The sequence below is a fragment of the Pelodiscus sinensis genome, chromosome 1 (genome assembly GCF_049634645.1).
Source record: "Pelodiscus sinensis isolate JC-2024 chromosome 1, ASM4963464v1, whole genome shotgun sequence".
In the NCBI taxonomy this organism is placed as follows: domain Eukaryota; kingdom Metazoa; phylum Chordata; order Testudines; family Trionychidae; genus Pelodiscus; species Pelodiscus sinensis.
In genome coordinates, this window is record NC_134711.1 from 204,991,549 (window position 1) to 205,013,152 (window position 21,604).

Genomic DNA, 21,604 nt, shown 5'->3' on the forward strand with positions numbered 1-21,604 from the left:
GAACACCACTGGCCATCACCTACAGTCCCCAGCTAAAACCTCTCCAACGCATCATTAGTGATCTACAACCCATTCTGGACAATGATCCCTTGCTTTCACAGGCCTTGGGAGGTAGGCCGGTCCTTGCCCACAGACAACCCGCCAACCTGAAGCATATTCTCACCAGCAACTACACATCGCACCATAATAACTCAAACTCAGGAACCAATCCTTGCAACAAACCTCGGTGCCAACTCTGCCCACATATATACACCAGCAACACCATCACAGGACCTAACCAGATCAGCCATACTGTCACTGGTACATTCTCCTGCACATCCACCAACGTAATATATGCCATCATGTGCCAACAATGCCCCACTGCTATATACATCGGCCAAACAGGACAGTCCCTACGTAAAAGAATCAATGGACACAAATCTGTTATTAGGAATGGCAACATACAAAAACCTGTAGGGGAACACTTCAATCTTCCTGGACACACAATTGCAGATCTAAAAGTAGCCATCCTGCAGCAAAAAAAACTTCAGGACCAGACTTCAAAGAGAAACTGCTGGGCTACAGTTCATCTTTAAGTTTGACACAATCAACTCTGGATTAAACAAAGACTGTGAATGGCTTGCTAACTACAAAAGCAGCTTCTATTCTCTTGGAATTCACACCTCCAGATCAGCTGCTAGAAGTGGGCCTCATCCTCCTTGATTGGATCCACCTGGTCATCTCCAGCCTGATCCTGGCCTGCATATTTATTCCTGCCTCTGGAAATTTCCACTACATGCATCTGACGAAGTGGGTCTTTGCCCACGAAAGCTTATGCTCCTACACTTCAGATAGTCTATAAGGTGCCACAGGACTCCTCGTTGCTTTTGCAGATTCAGACTAACACAGCTACCCCTCTGATACAATTATGGGATGGTTTACAACACTGCAAAATGTAGCATTCCAAAATCTGACCCATATCTATTCAAGTTGCATTCCCTGGCGATATTTCATACCACCTTGTTTACTTATGCATGTATCATTAGGTACCGAATCAGAATACAGTTTAATCACTTTTCAAAGAAAAGCTTCTTATGTTTTTCTTAAAATTAGGCCCCTATCACTCTTCCTGAAATTATATTTTCCTCATTAACCTCTTGATGCAAACAGCCCTAACACAATTTCTGGTATCATGAACTTTCATGGGTACAAACCACTTCTTCAGATGACACAAGAAATCTCATGATACCATCTACATGTTTTGTTAGTCTTTAAGGTGCTACTAGACTATTCATTGCTTTTTAAGTTTTTCCTGTTACAGACTAACCCAGCTACTCCTCTAATGCTTTTTAACACAATTTGTATTAGCATGAAGTGACTGGTGAAAAGCTAGTCACCAGCAGGTTACAACATCAAATGCTTTAAGACACTCTCCCATTTAGCTATGGTACAGCAGTATTAACCAAAACATAAGAATAGCCTACTGGGTCAGAACAAAGGTCCATCTAGTCCAGTATCCTGTTATCCATTCGCAGCTTCTGACAAACAAACAGAGGCTAGGGATACCATTCCTACCCATCTTGGCAAATAGCCATTGTTGGACCTATCCTCCAGGAATTTATCTAGTTCTTTTTGGAATCCTGTTCAAGTTCTGATCCGCTCAACATCCTCTAGCAAGGAGTTCCACAACTGACTGATTAATGAATAATAAAAGAGTTTTTAAGAGTGAACTAATGTGAGAAAATTACTTACTAACACGTTATCATTTCTCCTTTCCTATTTTACTGCCTACCCTTCCTATCACAGATCTCTCTAGAATGCAGTGGATAGTTTCATCAGTATCTTCCACAATTATATACAAATAGGAACCACAGCTCATTCTGAAAAATTCTGGCCTTTTACATTTTGGCAAGCACACCACTATTAAAGAGAGAGAGAGAAGAATATGAGCATTAAAATGGTTAAACAGAAGCCAAAATGAGATGGGGGTCTTTTATAACTAGTGAGAATATTTTAAAAAGCATGCTAATAGAATGATTCAGATATAAATATTGTTCAAAACTATGTTTTACAGTCCACTTAAGAAATTGGCACAATTAGTGTCTGAATCTTAAATATAAGATATTTCCCAACGATAATACAATATTTAGTTTCACTCACATCAACCATTCACAAAAACCTTTCATTCTGGTTTTTGTAAGGTTAAATAGACTAGGTAGGCTGCTCAATTTTAAAAACAACAAGAAAAGGACTATTTGTTTTGATGGGATGGCACAGATAGAATAATACAGACTTCATGAAGAAAGAAGAATGAAATCAAGCTTCATCAAAAATTATGCTTCATCAGAGTCACTTAAAAAGTTTTTGATCCTTTGGAGACCATGCCATGAAGAATAACTATAAGAACTAGCAGCATCTGAGGCTAAGGCTACACAAGAACACTTACAGTGGTGCTGCTGTACAAATGCAGCTGTGCCACTGCAAGCTATGTAAACGTAGCCCTCTAGGCCTACAGAAGAGCTCCCACATCGATTTAATTAATCCACCCCAATGAGTGCCAGTAGCTCTTCCATCAACATCGCACTGTTCACACTAATGCTTAAGCTGAGATAATTTTTGTTGCTTGACAGGGACCAGAAAGGAGGCTGCTTATTCACACTCCTGAGTGACTTAAGTTAGACCAATATAACTGGTAGTGTAGACATAGCCTGAAAGACTAAGGCACCAATTCAGCAAAGGTTCTTAAACACATGAATAAATTTACATACGCAAGCATTAAACTCTGAAGTCAAGTAGTCAGCTAAGTACATTGCTGAATTGGGACTACATTATCAACTGTTGCCTGTCCTAGAAAATTTATGAGGTATTACTGATCTGGCTACAACAAACCAGTTCATCAGGACAAACACCAAAGGAAGATGCAAATCTGTTGCTAAAACTAGTTTAATTATTTTTTTAATTGCCATATTTGTCAGCGCAACAATTATTTAAATCTGACCAAGTTTAACTCTATTCTTGCCATCTATCCTTTTGCAATACAAAAGGCTAAAATAAAATTATAATTATGAAGCACACATGAAGGCAAAGGACTTTTGGTAAGTGAAGGCTGTTCTACTACTCAATGAACCTGGGATGCTTTAAGTTTACCATTTCAAAAAGCTATTTAATGACTCACCTCTCTTCCTTTGTGTGTCACCAAAGCAGCCAAAGGCTTGGCATAGAATCTACTGTAGGAAAACCCCAGACAGCCATACATGCTGTTAGCTGTAAGCTTCAAAGCCTTCTGCCTGATATCATACTGAAAAGGAACATAACCAATACATTAATCACCATAACCACCTCATAAGAAGTTGAATGCAATATTATCAAGTACTCACGGCCATTTATGGCACCTAACACCTCTCTAAATAATAAATGAGCATCTTACAATTTGTTTCCAACCTCCATTTGCTATTAAAATAATCACTCCTATTCTGTAGTCTGACCAATGGACTTAAATAAGGGAGGGTACGTCTACACTACAGCGCTAGTTCGAACTAACTTAGTTCGAATTAGTTAATTCGAACTAAGCTAGTTCGAACTAACGCATCTAGAACTAAAAACTAGTTCGAACTAGCGTTTTGCTAGTTCGAACTAGTAAGTCCACATTGAGTGGACTCTGAACAGGGCTTAATGATGGCCGGAAGCAGTGCCGGCAGGGCATAAAAGGAGGACTTAGAGCATGGAGATGCTGTCTCAGGCTAGCCGAGGGCTGCGCTTAAAGGGTCCCGACCCCCACCCCGGACACACAGTTCTAAGGGGTGCCCCGCTTGCAAAGAAGTTCTGGCTTGGAGTGCCCTGAGTGCCCACACTGGGCACATCACACCACTCGGCCATCAGCCCGGCTGCACTTGCCGCAGGCTGCCATCTGGGGAGAGGGAGTAATTGGGGGGCTGCAGGAGAGCTTCCACCCCCAGAAGCCCGCAGAGCCAGCCCAGTCCTCCCCATCGGGGGCTCGTACCCCATTCCTCCCTCACCTCCTTCCACTTGCCCTTCCCTAGCCCCCCTTCTTATTGATGTACAAAATAAAGATAACGTTTCTTCCAACATTGACTCTGTCTTTATTGAACAAAACTGGGGGAGACTGGGAAAAGGAGGTGGGAGAGGGGAAGAGAAAGGCTGGGAGAGGGGAGGGCAACTAACATGATCAGGGGTTGGGAACAGGTCCCAGATGAAGAGAGGCTACAGAGACTGGGACTGTTCAGCTTAGAAAAGAGGAGACGGAGGGGGGACAGGATAGAGGTCTCTAAAAGCAGGGGTTGGGTGGAGAGGGTGCATTCAGAAAAGTTCTTCCTGAGTTCCCATAAAGAAGGACTAGAGGACACCAAAGGAAAGGAATGGGTAGCAGGCTTGAAACTAGTAAGAGAAAGTTGTTGTTCTTGACAAAGCAAATAGTTAACCTGTGGAACTCCTTGCTGCAGGAGGCTGTGAAGGCTAGAACTAGAACAGAGTTGAAAGGGAAGTGAGATCAAGTCATGGAGGTTGGGTCCATGGAGTCCTATTAGCCAGAGGGTAGGAGTGGTATCCCTGCCCAAAGTTTGTGGAAGGCTGGAGAGGGATGGCACGAGACAAATGGCTTGGTCATTGTCTTCGGTCCATCCCCTCCAGGGTCCCTAGGGTTGGCCGCTGTTGGCAGACAGGCTACTGGGCTAGATGGACCTTTGGTCTGACCCAGTACGGCCATTGTAAGCTCAGGGCTCAGTGTCGGGGGTCTCAGTGGACCCCCTTGATTTTCATGCACACCTGGTCCTGGGTGGCCAGGCTGGCAGCTCTCCTGCCCTAGACGGCCACTTTCCTGTGCCTAGTGCGGAGATCGTGGACGAGGTCCACGATGTCCGCACTAGCCCAGGAAGGTGCCCGCCTCTTGCGGTCCAGGGCAAGCTCCTGGGAGCCGCCAGCCTGGTCCCGGCAAGAGGGAGTGGGCTGGGGGGCATCGGGTGGGTGGCTCTGTGCCGTGCCAGGTGCAGGGTCTGCTAGCTGGGTGCTGGCAGGCTTGCACCTGGCACGGGCACCGTAGCCAGCCCGTGCCCCTTTAAGGGGTCCGGGGCCGGGAGGGGGGCATAGAGTTTCCCTGGTGTTGGCCAGAGTGGCCACCAGGGAAACCTGGGGAGGGCTAGCCTCCCACTAGTTCGAACTAAAGGGCTACACAGCCCTTAGTTCGAACTAGCTAGTTCGAACTAGGCGTTAGTCCTCGTAAAATGAGGTTTACCTAGTTCGAACTAAGCGCTCCGCTAGTTCGATTCAAATTCGAACTAGCGGAGCGCTAGTGTAGCGCATAGGAAAGTTAGTTCGAACTAACGTCCGTTAGTTCGAACTAACTTTCTAGTGTAGACATACCCATACAGAGTAGGCAGAGAAGTTATTCCACGAGACATACCTGTAAATAGAGGTCGGGATTTAAATCCGGCTGTTTCATCAATTGCTTGACTTGCCGCCTTCTCTCCACCAGCTTCCTTATCTCTTTAGGCAAAATTCCCATTTCTAGAGATGGATCTGGTAGTTCTGGAATTTCTTCTTGCACTCCATCCTGTCAAGTGATCATTTCATTTACCAAGTGTTTGCCTTAAAAGTATATTTTAGTCTATTGTTAAAGAAGAGGGACCTGAAAAACATTTTTTGTAATTTTCGAAGAGTAAAAAGGGAACTGTACTTACAGGATACAGTTACCAGAAGTGAAGGTGCTTTTTAAGCTTTTCAGTTTTATCGATTAGTTGCTGCAGAACCACTGGAACCCCAGAATTCCTGAGTCTATTATTTTTGTATTTGCTCCCTGGACACTAGCAACTCTAATGAACCCCAAAAGACTTGGCTCTCAGATGTCACAGTAGAAACAGAAACCAAAATCTGGAGTATATGAGTATCATTGTAGGAAGACAGAACATAATGAATTGTTTCAGAACTCTGGAGACACAAGACTTTCAAATACCAATTCTATCTGAAGAAAGGAGAGACAATGTGATCGTCTATGGAAAAAAACCCACTCCTTAGTTTGTGGCAAGGTGGAGTGTAAAGCCACTCAGGAACCTGCCATACACGTGGGCTACATCTACATTGGCCCCTTCTCCGGAAGAGGCATGTTAATTTCCAACTTCAGAATAGGGAAATCCGCGGGGGATTTAAATATCCCCCGCGGGATTTAAATAAACATGGCCACCGCTTTTTTTCCGGCTTGGGGAAAAGCCGGAAAAAAGCATCTAGACTGGCGCGATCCTCCGGAATAAAGCCCTTTTCTGGAGGATCTCTTTTCCCCAAGCCGGAAAAAAAGCGGCGGCCATGTTTATTTAAATCCCCCGCGGATTTCCCTATTCTGAAGTTGGAAATTAACATGCCTCTTCCGGAGAAGGGGCCAATGTAGACATAGCCTAGCTGTCTATGTGAATCCTGCTGCTTAAGCCTGAAAGATCCATAGCACTTTGACCTAACCCACTTTAACACAGGAGCCGGATCCAGACAGAGAATTATGCACAGCAGATTAGGTCAAGCTAGACTTACACCCCAGATTCCCACACAAAATTTGCATAAACAAGCCCTAAATCTCCAGGCTAAAGAGTTAGAGAATATCAAGTGTGACGATTGGAAAGTAGCACCTGGAGGGGAGACTATTTTTCATGGTGAATCTCCACTGAGTAACTTTTACTTTCATATTTAAACACTATTGGCAGAAGGTTCCAAGTGCTATTTTCTTGTACGATATTGCCTTCCTGATTCGCACACCACTTCAAAATTTGCTTCTGAAAGAAGGGCAATGATATGGTGTCCCATTTAATCTGTGTACAAAGGCAGTTATTCTAAGTTGAATGCTTTGCCAATACAAGCCATAATCAAACAACTCCCACAAGTGAGTCCCTCTCCCCTTTCCAACGGGGTACATGTTTAACAAACCATATATCATTTTACACCTCAATTTCAGTGTAATAACTGTCTTCAGATTTGGAATTTAAGCTCAAAAATACACTATTTTCAGCTTGCTTTATTTGAGCTTGGGGATGGATATTTGTTTAAAAATTGTGTTCTCAGGCAATAATGCTAAGATGAACTAAGCATTTGCCAGTCTCTTAGAGCAGGAACAAAGCGTCGATCAGTGGGGGCCTTTGTAAATACTGTTCAAAAAAGAGCAGCTTTGTATATATTATGGCTTACAGCTAAGAGTCATAAGAATGTGGTTAAATCATTTATCTGAAGTTTCCTAATACACTTTTCAGGGGGAGAAGCACTATTACTGTCTCAGCGATTAATAATAAAGAAAACATGGCCTGGCATTGCAAGTTACAGTCCAACATGTAAAGTGAAGGGCAGCCTTTACCAACAAACTTCATGTCCTTATTGGACATGCCCCCAGTGCCCACATTGCCCCAGCTTCAGAAAGCACTGCTCAGTACAGGAATCCACTCTGCTGCCTCAGCCGTGATGCCAACTGCCCTGGCCAGGGAGCCATCTGAGCTGATGTGCTTTTGCAGCCAGCAGGGGGTATCACTTTAGATTACCCCAGGCAGAGGATCTCAGCACGAGGCCATGGAAGTTAGCCCTGGGCAGGGAGCAGGCAGGATCTCAGCACAAAGACATGGGAGTGTCAGATGAGGACTCTGTTTCAGGTCTTTTGTAAGATCCTGGTCTCTGTCAGGGCTCCTGGACACAGGGGGAGACACTATCAACTTGCATGTACAGTACTGCCAACCCCAAGGGTTCAAAATACATGAATCAGGCCTTCTGCACCCAAAAGAAGAATGGCTTCTTGAAGTCACAGTTAAAAAAAAACAAAAAAAGCACCACACTTGGGGCTTCCCCCCCCCCCCCCGGAAAGCCCCAATTATCAAGAGGTTTGTGATCAAATCAGGAGAGTTGGCATCACTGATGTCTAGTCAGTTTCACAGCTTAAACCTGTGGACAGGACAGCTCTGCAGACATATCTCCTGGGGTCACAGGGACATGCTGACAGCAGCATGGAACTAGCAACAGGAATCCACTGTAGCCCCACAGCACTGCAGAGGGTAGTGGGGTGAGGGCACGACAGGTTTTAAATTATCCAGGACCAGCAGATAGGGCCAGGGTATGCATAGGTGGAGGAAATGCACAAGCCAGCAGAAGGAGCCAGAAATATGCCAGGGAAATACATGGAGAGCGCCCCCTGAAGTAGTCTTACCACGGGGGGTAGTGCCCATCAGGAGGATTTGAGGGCCACTGGCCCTAAGGTAAATGGAGTTTGACAGACCCCTATCTTAAAAAAACAACAAATGGTCCAGTAGCACTTTATAGACTAACAAAACATGTAGATGGTACCATGAGCTTTTGTGGGCACAGCCCACTTCTTCAGATGACCGGAGTTGAGTTTATGATGTGCAGACCAAAAAAAATAGGAGAGGGAAATTAAGAAGGGGGGTGGGAGACAGGGAGCTAGAGGAAATCAGTAAGTATCTGAAGATTGGGTAGTTAAAACAAAGCAGATAAGTATCAAAGTCAATTGATACAAAAAACAGGACTATGTAGCACTTTAAAGACTAACAAGATGGTTTATTAGATGATGAGCTTTCGTGGGCCAGACCCACTTCCTCAGATCAAATTGTGGAAGAAAATTGGCACAACCATATATACCAAAGGATATAATAAAAAAAATGAACACATATGAAAAGGACAAATCACATTTCAGAACAGAGAGGCGATGAGGGGGGGAGGTAAATGTCTGTGAGCTAATGATATTAAAGGTGATCATTGGGAAAGCCATCTTTGTAATGGGTAAGATAATTAGCGTCTTTCTTGAGACCTAGCAGTAAAGTGTCAAATTTAAGCATGAATGACAGTTCAGAGGATTCTCTTTCAAGTCTGGTATTAAAATGTCTTTGAAGCAGGATGCAGGTAGTTAAGTCCTTGAGACAATGCCCTTTCTGGTTGAAATGGCAAGAAACTGTTTTTTCTTTGTGATCCTATCTAATATCGGTTTTGTGTGCATTGATTCTTTGGCAAGTGTCTGAGACATTTGTCCAATGTACATAGCAGACAGGCACTGTTGGCACATGATAACATATATTATATTTCTGGATGAGAAGGAATATGTGTTCTTGATCTTATAACTGAATTGGTTAGGTCCAATAATGGTATCGGCAGAGTGAATATGTGGACAAAGCTAGCAACAGGGTTTGTTGCAATGGAAAGTTCCAGGGTTGGTATTAGTGTGGTATGTCCTGTGGTTGTTGATAAGAATCATCTTGAGGTTAGGTGGTTGTCTATAGTATCCTTCCTGACATAGGAGTCTGTTTGCGCCTTCGATGGCTGTTAAGTTGGTAGTGCCCCAACCAACTTAACAGCTTCGTTTGAACTACCCAATCTTCAAATACTTACTGATTCCCTCTAGCTCCCTGTCTCCCACCTCCCTCTTTTTTTCCCTCCCCTTCCCTTTTCCTATTTATTTTGGGTTATACATCCTAAACTCATAACTCCGGTCATCTGAAGGAGTAGGCTGTGCCCACGAAAGCTCATGATACCATCTACAAGTTTTGTTAGTCTATAAAAAGTGCTACCAGACCACTTGTTGTTTTTTTCCTGTAACAGACTAACCTGAAGCTTCCCTATCTTAAAGGATTCCAACTCGTGAACTGAGTCTATATGTGAACATGGTAGCAAAATTACAACCACTTTCATACGCTTTAATTAATGGGCATTAGCCTATGATACAAAAGTGTGAAGTGGAACAATATACTCGTTATTAACTTGAGAGGAATGAACTGAAAGCTTCTATATTAATCTAGGACACTTATGTATACTTATTATCACCACAAAGAAGAAACAAACAAATGTAAATGTCCACGGTCCAGAAAATAATAGAGGTATTTCTGAAGATGGACCATTCAGAACATTATGTTTTTGGATTTAATAGTTCACTCTTATCTAAAAGACAAATCAAGAGCATGGATAAAAAAAATGAACAATTGAGAAAAAAATCATTTTTAATTTAAATTAGATACAGGTTTAATTTTTAAAAATTAAAAAAACCTATGTTAGGGCTTGAACTTATTATAGTCCAATAAATTAATTTAGAACAAATACAAAAAACTATCCATGTTTGCTGGCAAGTTTTAAAGAAAGTCACACGAATGAACTTGCTAAAGTCACTGGTTAAGCAGTTGGAACTTGTTGGTTGTCTTGTCAAACCAGCTTTTGACCCTCTTCTGCGGGTGCAAAAAACACTTTGTTCATGTAAGTTTATTCAACTAGTTCAGTTCAATAACTAAGTTAATGACCTAGTCAATAGGAAATGCACGATTCACCATTTGCAACAAAATACAAATATAAAAATTAAGCCTCAGAATAAATGCCAATTAAACTGTAGCTTAAATAACTGTGTACAGATGTCTGGTGTAGCCTCCTGACTGCAAGAAGGACCAAAAGAAGTGTGAAAGATACATTTAGTTGCAAAATAAACGTGTTTTAGTTGTTACCGACCAATGAGAATCAATCTTTTTTTTTAGAAAGGTAACTAAAAAGTACAAAGGCAAAACATGATTAAAACTGATTATTTAAAATTGCTAGTAAAAATGTGTGATTTAAATAGCTTTGATTTAACATCAATTCACTCTACCTGCTGCCCCCAGATATGGCACAAAACAGACTTCTTGAATTAGCCCACTGTTTATTCTATCACTAATCTTAACTGCAGGGGCATACTGCTTGTCTGGACCTCAAGTACCTAGTATCACAGAAATACTAGTATCAACAACCGCCTAGTGACTCCAGTCAATTCATATCCTCCAAATGAACATTTTTGGTGTTCAGAACTATAAAATGGAACATGCCTCATGGAGCATACATTTTGCATCAGATAGCAAATACACTTTAAAGACATAAATATACCCAGTGATTGGACAATCACACAATTTGTGTGTTTCCCCATCAATCTCATTCGGTCAATTATAACTGAAAGATTACATAGAAGAAATGTGTTCTATATGGAAAGACACAAAAAAAATGTATGTTCAACAGAACAGGAGGGCATTCAAGCATAAAAAGGACTACAGGCAGTCCCCGGGTTACATGGATCCGACTTACATCAGATCCCTACTTACAAACGGGGTGAGGCAACCCTGCACTAGCTGCTTCCCCCCAGCAGACCAGGGAGACACGAAGCTAGCGCCCCCCCCTCCCCAGCAGACCAGGGAGACGCGGAGCGGCTTTTCTCAGCAGACACCTCAGCTTGAGAATAAAGGACTGAGGGAAGTGAGGTGTGGGAGAATAAAACTGAGCTCTAGACAAATGTTTGGCTAGAGGTTCCCCTACAATATGTACCAGTTCCGACTTACATACAAATTCAACTTAAGAACAAACCTACAGTCCCTATCTTGTACGTAACCCGGGGACTGCCTGTATACGCAAAGATGCACACAGAAGGAGAATAAGAAAGGCAAGTTCAGAAAAAGCACTTTGCATGGAATTGTAAGAAGAAATTAAATCAGAAAAATTGATAGGAGTGGAGTGGTGTAGTGAGAGAGGGGGATGACAATTATGAAAAATTGAAATGGAAGACAAATAGAAGCCTATGGAAGAAGGGCAAAATAGCAAGTTTATTTCTGTAGTGCCTTTTGTATCATGCAAGATGACATGAACGGAGACCAGGGAAGAAAAATGACAAGACACAGAGAAGGTATTTAGCCAAAGAAAAAAGGTGGATTACATAGAAATTTCAGAGAAGCATGAAAAAGGGTTAACTATGTCCTCACTAAATCCTCTTGAATGGGAGAGGATAAGGGATGGAACAACATGCCAGGAGTGCAAGCATGATGAGTATTACTGAAAGGAAATAGATGTGACAGTTGCAGATAGCACATTCAGAAGACTGGAAGCAAAGAGGTGATTCTGTATATTTCCTCCTTCTTGCAGCAAGGACTGTCCTCTTTGCGAGTCTGGAGATTACTTAGCACTTATCGAGAGAGTATTGAGATAAGCACATAGGATCAGTTTCCTGCCATGATGTTGTTCAAATACAAGTCACATGAAACACACTGAAGATTTGAACCTCACATCAGAACATTAATAAAAGCACACACAAACCTCTGCCCTTTTCTGTGCATCTGATGACTCTCTCTGAACTGTGGTAAAACATATGTTGAACTCCTGGATAATTGAAGGGTACAAGCTATTGAAGTCCAGAAGCAAAATAAATGTGTCATAAAAACCTGAAATGGAATAGAGTAGAAAGTATAATACAGTATGAGGAGCCATATAATTATACATCCTCACTAGGGACCTGATCCAACACCCATTAAAGCCAAATGAAAGATTTCCATTTCAGGGTGGAATTCAGTAACTTTAAATATGAAATGTAACTAATAAGATGCATCTGTGGTGGTGTATCATACACTGAAGAGGGGAGATCTGGGGGAGGACACAAGTGTCAGAAGTAACACTTCACTCCCATATTACTTGGCCTCCCATATAAACTAAGCTGAGTGTTGTCAGACTACACTATGCTCTGCATAAGCTTGAGAAATAGCTCGGATTCAGACTGCAGAGACCAGTGCACTCTGGGATGTGTCTAAACAACAGTCCTAAACACTAAGATGTACCATTACCCAGTGATTTATGACTGTCAGAAATGGAACGATCTAACCCTCTTAACTTGCCAGGGTTAAACAGATAGTTTCTGTATTACTGTAGGATGCTTTTGTACAGTTTTCACCATATACAGGTGAAACAAAGAATAAAAACGTAAGCATCCACAAGCAAAATATATACATGGTTTCCACAAACTGAATACAGTGTAAGAAAACAAAAAAGCAACTCCTCCTTGAGACTGCATGAAAAAGATACACTACTATATTGGTAAACCAAATTAAATATTTTTCCCGTTAGCTGCCAAAGTGGAAACCAGACACAAAAGTTACTTCTGTGTCTATATCCTTATAAGAAAGGATAAACTGCTTCTCTCCTACCTTCTCAAGAGTATGTCCTTTTTAATTATAATCATTCTGGATTTGTTTTCCTCTTTTCATATAGAAGGGATTTGGCGATTTCTTCAGCATCTTGTTTTGAATGTTTTTTTGAAAAACAGCCATGTTACAGCACTTACATAGTTTAGCTGGAGTTAACCTTCACGTTTACGACTGGATATACCATAGCAAGCAATAAGATTGCTAAATCTTACCCACTTTGGGATCCAAGACTAAACCCCCAGCATATGCTGCTTTCTTTCTCCCTATCTTTGATTTATTCTGATCTTCTAAGTCTTCATCTTCATCCACCTGCATTTGGCATTAAAAAAGAAAAAATTCAACATCTAACCTCTCTTGAAGTAATATCAAGTTAATTTAGAAGGCTTAATTGGGGAAGGGGGGGACAAAAAAGAAAAACTGGCAGGAGTGAGATAAAAAGGGAGTTTTTTCTAACAGACATCTACTACATGAATATTTTTATCAATATCCTGATTAAGGCTCTTTCTATCACAAAATTTCATTATGATTCACTGCTCTGGGAACAGACTGATCACAAAAGATTACACAGTATTTTAGGAATCATCACCAGGGCACAGAGCACTAGTCTATGCTGTGTGACAGTCAGAAACCCAGTGAAAGAGAGACAGCAAGTTATCAATTTCAAAGACTATTACTAAATCAATTTAAACCCAAAATCTATTTTACAAAAATAGTGGAAGGGGTTAAACTAACACTTCAGATTAATAGAAACTTTTGCATTTTTTAAAAATCCAAATAGTTTTTTTTTTTTAAATGAATTAAACATGGCCTCCACATGGCACTGCAAATAAAGGAAAAAGTGAAACTGATTGTAATCAGAACATGAAAGTGACAGTTGCTGTTGGGCATCTCAGCACCAAGAATGTCCTTGGTCTGAATCTGTTCTCCCGGTGCTGGAGTCAACATACCAGTACATGCTTCCAGTACCAGGCCCGGTACGAACAGAGCACATTGCCCCACAGTTTGCTCCTTTCTGCTCATACTTGACACCATATGAGACTCTCTGTCCGTGAGAGAAGCCCTCCATTTCCTGGGCTGGTCTTTGTGTGAGGACACTGAGTTCCCGCTCCCATTCCATTGCTCAGAGCAGACATTTTTGATGCCCCACTTTGATGTCTGACTTCGCCAGTATCACCAGTGGCAGCCTCACTTTGCTGCAAATGTCTTTTGTGATGAAGCTCCTCCTTGACGTTGGTGGGTCCCCAAGCTTTCAGGCAGATTGCCTGACTCAGAGGCTCACCGCAATCCTCAGTTTAGTCAGAAAGAGGCGGGGGGGGGGGGGGGGAGAGAAAGAGGCGGGGAGAGGAAAGAGGTACTTCAAAGCGGCAGTACCGCATGGAGCCTGGGGCCAGACCCTGGGCTCCACACGGCTCTGCCGCTTTGAAACACCAGGAAGAGCCTGACAGCGGGCTCCTGTGGCGCCATTTCAAAGCGGCAGCACTGCATGGAGCCCGGGGTCAGCGGAGAGTCCCCAGCTGCCACATGGTGCTTTCGTCTTTAAAGTGTGGCAACAGCCGTAAGGCGGTTTCTACTCTGCAAAGACAGACGGGCCCTATGGACTAATCAAAATGCATCGACTATTCAATTAGTCAATTACCCACAATTTAACATCCCTATTCTAGCCTGGGGCCCTGCGATACCAGCTGCCTGTAACGTGCCCAGTATCAGCTGCATGGCAGTTATGATCCCCTGGGCCATTTCCCCATGGTCCTCCCCAGCACCTTCTTTATCACAGGCTCTTTTCCCCTGGTATGTGCTTGCGTTTGCTTCTCCCAAACATTCCAGAGCACCTTCTCTCCCCAGCTCCTTGAGTGCAGTGAGCTAACAGAAAGGGAGCCTTTTTTAACCAGTCTCAACTGGTTCTTCACTGGCAGAATGTTTCCTGATTAGCCTTGCTCCCTCGATTCTGGACATCTCCTAACTGGCTTTAGGTGTTTTAATTGACCTGATTGATTCTAGCAAGGTCCTGCTGATTCTGAATTAGCCCTTATTAGGTAAACCCTGGAAACAGGGATCTATTTAATGTAGGGCTAATGCGTATATCCCTTCTACCACTCTGCTGTAGCCCTTAGGCAACTTCAAAGTGTGACAGGGTCAGGCTAATCTTCCCGATGAACAGCTGGACAATACAGGCTTGACCAGAGAGGCCTTGAAGCTTAGTTCTTCAGAAGCCAATAGCACTTACATGGATCATTCCAGAAGAAAGAGCTTCAGCCTCACATCTTATTATTTTAAATCTTGCCAAAAAGACAGGCAGGCTAAGCACCTGCTAGGGAAATGGGATTTTCCCATTTACCTGCAATTCAAGTATTTCAGGAGGATTAACTCTCACTTCCATAGGCACCAAGAAGAGACCTAGCTGATGTCCAAACTGCCAGACTTAGCACAAGCTAAATTCCAGACCATCAAAGAACAAGCTGCATAGGGTGCATGTATACCCCGTACCATGGCTAGTCAAGAAAAATCCAGTTTTGCACACAAGCTGCATCTATATTGGCACAAAATGCAAAGAAGAAATTAAGGAGGTTTTTCCTAAAAACTTTTTTGGTATCTAAAAGGGCCTTTTCAACCAAGAAGAAACTGATTGGTTCACAAAAAAATAAAAAAGTCTCTATAAGCAATCATTAAGTGCACCAATAAAAACATGAAAAAAGATACTTGATATTACTGAGCATGAAAAAAGTTAAGTGCTCCTGTGATGATAGTAGGTAAAAACTTAGATAGCTTATGTGTTTTTCAAATTCAGAGTATCCCACTGAATCACAAGCTTTTCACTTCATGCCTTAACACAATTTATGTCATAGATTTGGAAAAATTTCTTGTTGAGCTGACCATAAATTATTCCTGTGATTGGATACAATTACTTTATCATGTTTTCATAAAGAAAATAAATGGTAAAAAGGAAAAGATTAGAGTTTTTATAAAGAATTTATCTAAAAAAAAACACACACACAGAAGAAAGAACAAGAATACTAGTTGGGACCCACCAGCTTCTGCTGAGGCTTTTTAAAAACTTGCTTGTCAGGCACAATATAGTCTCTCTCATAAAAAGCATGAAGCAGCAGGAATTCATTACGCTCCGATCGCCCACCCATCATTGTCCTCGACTATAAAGGGAAAAACAAACAGAATTCAAAACAAACTAAAGAAAGCAAAATACCAATGTGCAAAAATGAATTAAGATGGAGGTTTCAACTATGTACAGTCTTCTCACATATGCTACTTGCTTTTATAGAGTAAATATCCATTTTCAGGTTTATGTAATATTGTTTGTGAGAAGTTTACCACATGATTTGGCCATCTGTCTATTTCCACCTAAAATACTTTAGGAATATAAAAACACTCCTTAATGTTAGAGGGAAAAATCTCAGATATCATTCAAATTTGAATATCCTCTAACTAGTAGTTTTCATCTCTTTGAAGGACAAAGGATGCATGCTCTTCATAGTGCATAATTAAATATTTTACAAGCACTGACAGACTAAGTATTAACCATATCCAAAAACAGAAGACACAATGCAATAGTTGCTTTTTAGATGAAAGGAAAGAAAAAAAAAGTTACCATAACATTCCCAGAAATGTTTGTGATCTGCAGTGCTAGTGGGAGAACATTCAGCTCACACATGATTTGCAGAATGAACCTGGCATCTGTCCAGGTATTCTCTAGCATGTACAGTAAGTGAGAAGAATCACTTGGAAGAGAAAAAGGAAAGTTAGAACATAAAACAGGTCAGTATAAATTTTACTAAAGAATAGTCCTAAATTCTTTATCATGGCTCTCATAGCTCTACAGTATACCCGTTGCAAATTATGAAGCAAACTCATTGAGCTTCAAATAATTATTCAAGATTAAAAGAATAAATAATGTACCTGAAGTAACATTTTTCACAGCATCTCTCTATTTCAGTGGTCCCCAACACGGTGCCCGCAGGCGCCATGGTGCCTGCGGGGCCATTTGTGTGCGCCCACCAAGTGCTCGGGGCTGGCCTGGCCCCGGGCACGTGGTGCATGCGCTGTGCCAGAGCCGGCCCGGACACATGGTAAGCGCCGGCCCCCGGAGCGCTGCAAATTGGCCGCTCGCGCCCCGGGCGCGCAGTGCTTGGGAGGGGTACCATCCCCGAGCACCCAGCGCTTGGGGGGGGGGGGGGAGGCGCCGGCCCCGGGCGCACGGTGCTTGCAGGGGGGGACCCGGCCCCGGGCGCGTGTCATTTGGAGGGGGCGCCGGCCCTGGGCGCGCGGCGCTTGAGGGGAGGGGGGGACGCCAGCCCTGGGCGCGCGGCATTTGGAGGGGGCGCCGGCCCCGGGCGCGCGGCGCTTGCAGGTGGGGGCCCCCCCCCAACCCCCAAGCACGCGGCTATGGGGGGGCCACCCCCGGGCGTGCACGTGTCCACGCCCCCTGGCGCCCGGCAGCCTCTAAAGGTTGTGGACCACTGCTCTATTTGCATGTCCTAAACCGTGACAAGCAGCAGAGTTCTGAGAAATAATGTTTCTAAAAATATTTTTAAAAGGAAGAACATTGAAAGTATTGGTATGTTGCTACTGAAGCCCACATTTCCTTGATAAAACAAGTACAAAATTATGTATACAGACTAACTAAATTCCTCAAAACACAACTGTGTACAAAAATGAGCAATATACCTGTACATATTTCTTATCTCTTCTGGTGGAATTGTTACCCTTTCCACTTTCAGAATCTGATGGACCAATTCAGATAAATGGTAGCTCTTGCAACGAATCAATTCCTTTGCTGAAATTTCCACGTCACAGATCATCCGACCACAAGCCGCATTCCTTTCAGCAAAGCCACCTCGACCCTTAAACAAGCAACCGAAAAAAAAATTAAAACATCACACACTCAAATATACACATATGGGGCCTGATTCAAAGGCCACTCAAGGTAGTTGGAAGCTTCCATTTAAACTAACACACATTTAAACCAGGTACTAAAGATATATTAGGTATATTTCAGTGAAGACTGTGGATATCAAGGACTGGGCACTTGTCTCCCTTTAACAACTAAGGCCCAATCTTGCAAACCCTTAAATATTTTCTTAATTGTACTATTATGTAGTCTTACTGAAATTTTACAGCTCTAAGTAGTAAAATTAAGCACATGCCTATGGGCTTGCAGGAAAGGACCTAAGAATGAATATCTGATATGGAATTTGAATTATTTTGTAATACCATATTTTTTGCAAACTAATAAGCATTTTAGCATTTAACAGCACATACTCGTAAAAACAACAGAGGAAGAGGACAAAAACGTGGGGGTGAGGGAAAATAGAGAATGAAGTTAAAACCAAAAAGAAGAAGAAGTGTGGTAAAGGGAAAAACAACCAGAGAAGGTAAACAAAAATGAACGCTTAACTTCTAAAATGAAATTTTTGCTATCAACGTAATTAAATATTTTAATTGTATTTATAGCTAATTTCAAAAGACGCTAATAATTCCACTCCCTTGATTTTTCTATTTGCCTTTCTCCTATCTTTTCCAATGTCAAAGAGAATGTCTATGTAGAAGGAGGAAACTCTTTATAAAAAGAAAAAAAATAAAGCACTGAAGTGTTTTGTGGTTGTAATGAAAATAGATAAAAGCATAGGCCTATAAAAAAAGCTATGTAAAAGGGAGATGCTGTAGTTAAGTATTCAGAATGTCATGTTCTCAGAACAAGAACGTAATAAAACTAGTGAAATATAATTTAACTACTCTCTATGGGATGATTCACCAATCAATCCAAGCCACATTTTCCCCTCATTATACAGTTGCACTAGACAAAAAGACAAAGACATCTTTTCTCTATTACAGTTATTAATCTGTCATTACCACCATCTAGTTGAAAAATGTAAACTAAATTTGCCTAACTTGAAAATTAGTTTAGCTTATTACTGTAATAAAATAGTCATACAAACATTCATTATGTCTGAAATGGGATACAAGAAATCCAGCATGACCAACAGTCAAAATACATCAGAGAGGAATTCAAAATACATTAGCTAAATTAATTCATTTTAATCACATACAAAGTAAAAGAACTTCAGAGAGACTTAAGCAATCTTTTACCCCAAGCTTTGGCATTATGGACCTCCTCAGTCGACCTATTTTGGACCAGTGAGGGACTTTGCACACATTAATTCTCTGCAGCAACACTTCCAGATCAAAGCCATAAATATTATGACCCTGGCCACAAAAAGAAAGCAAGAGAAAAATGTTATAACAAATGCAAATTAAAGGACTTACTTTCATGTATTTAGAATTCCTCTGCCCTTTGTATTTTTTTTAATCTAATTGATGGCATCATCAGCATACCTCTTACTGGACTCTCTTTCTTCTGAGGGAATTTATACATTCACAGTACTCATTAGTCCTGACACTAACAACACTGCTCAGCAAAATATTGAAATACACTTTGTTTCATTATAATTGGTTCACAGTTCATACCGTTTCTTTCAATTTCATTCTCATGCCTCAGAGCTATTGACAGAACTCAACTTAAATTCTCTATTTAAACCACATGTGAAGACATGATTAAGTAATTCCTTCACCCTCCACTCATGAAACCTTCAATCGCTCATGTAAGTTATCCATGCATGGCACCCTTGTAATACCATCTTGAATTTATCATAGCACACAAAAGCAGTGTTTTTATATAATTAAATCAAATATCGTTAAACAATGCCTTTTAATCTAGCACTAACTGGACAGATCAGAGATACACAAAAAACCTCAGCTGAAACAAGAAAGCACACAACACAACTCGGGAAGTGGGAGTGCAAAAGTATTTTAACGGCACCTTTCTGCTCCCCTGAGGAGAGGTTACTGTGTACCACTCCTGAGGAGCAATAAAGTATCACATCCAAATATCTACACCTGCTCTATTTTAAAATCATTAAAGCATTTAAAATCATGATGCAGACTGAAATAATATAAAAAGATTTAAGGAAACAAAGAAACCAAGAATTAAACACAGGTATCAGAGGGGTAGGCATGTTAGTCTGGATCTGCAAAAGCAACAAGGAGTCCTGTAGCACCTTATAGGCTAACAGATGTATTGGAGCATAAGCTTTCGTGGGCAAAGACCCACTTTGTCAGATGCATCAAGAATTAAACTAACATCTTCCCAGAAAACATATTTCTTGGTTTATATCTATTAAAGTTAATTTAGTAGGTACTCACCACAATAATATCTGGGTCAATTTTGTGAATCTTTGCAAGGAAAAAACCCAGCAACGTTCTCTCAGTTGCAGCAATCTCTACATTAGCATTCTAAGAGAAACAAGAGAGAGCACCTCTTTCAATGACCCAACAAATATTAAAACTTCTAAATGCAAAATCCTCTCAGTCACAAACAAATTACAAGACAACAATAATACACCACTGCAGAGAGTTTTTTTCCTCTGTAAGTGAGGGCTTCATGTTCTCATGTACATGGTTACAGAAAACTTCTCACATGCCCTTTTCTGTTTTGCTTTTGTGTGTTTTTCAAGAACCTTGCTAGGAGTCATGAACAGCAAAGAAAGTGCTACATATGCTTAAACATAACATTCACCCAAAGGTATAATATCACATACATACACAAAAAGAATAGGATACATTATTATTCTGTCAAACTTTTTTGATGCCTCTTTAAAAATGAAAAGGACATTTTAAAAGAAATGTTGATGGACTTTGTTACACATAAAAATAAGAGACTAATACAACAAGCTTGAAATAAGTATAATAGTGTATAACAAAAACAAAGTCATGCCACTGTACCTCAAATCGTACCTGTAACACTCCATCTGAACCTCTGGAACTTCCAATTGTACCAAATTATAGGACAGTTTTGTAATACGAGTAATGAAAAAATCAGCAGGTATGTTTATATGTACATTTTTAGAAATGAAAGCTAGCACACTAAGCCACTGCTTCATCCCAAAATTCTCCCACAATTCGTCAACAACAATACAAAGGCTATATCTCACAAGGCACTCTATTCTGCACACTGAGATAATAAAGTTACCTTGCTTTTAATGATTTCTTTGAAGTCATAAGGGAAAATACAATCATTTGGTTTGGAAATAACTGCAAAAGAAATAAGTGGTTTGGTCTCATTTGAGAAAATAGCATGAAAAATGTCGTTTGTTAGAAGTTACTTTTTTAAGCATAACTTTTTAAATGTAAGATTCTTTGGATCAATGGATCTGGAAGAAATGCCAACTGATCTTATTATGTGCTAACAGTGTGCTTGACACTATGCCATATACAAAATGAAGGTTAGTCTATACCAAGAGTCAATAATCTACCCTAAAACTAAATTCAAGAGTTTAATCTTGGTTAAAAAAAGACAATTTTCTGGGCTGGAAATTAAAGGAGTTAACAACAGAAAATCTAATACAATTTAATCTAGTATCTTGCTTTTGGCAGGAATTTCTATAAAAAAAAAGTCATCTATGTTTAAAGAAAGTTAAAATTACATGCTTCTTGATTTTCAGATTTAAGGAAAATAGCAATAAATAAAAGTAAAGCTATCAGATATATGGCTGGCAGAATTAGATAATTGACTGATAACAGCAGCTTATTTTTAAGCACTTGTTCTCTATGTATTTGAATGTTCACAGTTATTGGACATTATGGGGGGAGGGATCATGCAA

General features: G+C 41.0%; 1 protein-coding gene and 1 non-coding gene across 4 annotated transcripts in view; both read right to left on the reverse strand.

Moving 5' to 3' along the window:
• The window catches only part of POLA1 (DNA polymerase alpha 1, catalytic subunit), a 317,285-nt gene that overhangs the window by 253,485 nt on the left and 42,196 nt on the right, over positions 1–21,604 (reverse strand). For all 3 annotated transcript variants that reach the window (XM_075913285.1, XM_075913286.1, XM_075913287.1), the window contains exons 17-26: positions 20,974–21,035; positions 20,148–20,237; positions 19,035–19,151; positions 17,613–17,788; positions 16,537–16,666; positions 15,962–16,081; positions 13,148–13,244; positions 12,055–12,179; positions 5,396–5,545; positions 3,155–3,277 (exon numbers count right to left, since the gene is read on the reverse strand). In XM_075913285.1, coding sequence (XP_075769400.1) covers positions 3,155–3,277; positions 5,396–5,545; positions 12,055–12,179; positions 13,148–13,244; positions 15,962–16,081; positions 16,537–16,666; positions 17,613–17,788; positions 19,035–19,151; positions 20,148–20,237; positions 20,974–21,035 — 1,190 coding nt within the window. The remainder of the gene's footprint in view (positions 1–3,154; positions 3,278–5,395; positions 5,546–12,054; positions 12,180–13,147; positions 13,245–15,961; positions 16,082–16,536; positions 16,667–17,612; positions 17,789–19,034; positions 19,152–20,147; positions 20,238–20,973; positions 21,036–21,604) is intronic.
• On the reverse strand, positions 12,588–12,722 carry LOC112547624 (small Cajal body-specific RNA 24). The gene has a single exon (XR_003091386.1).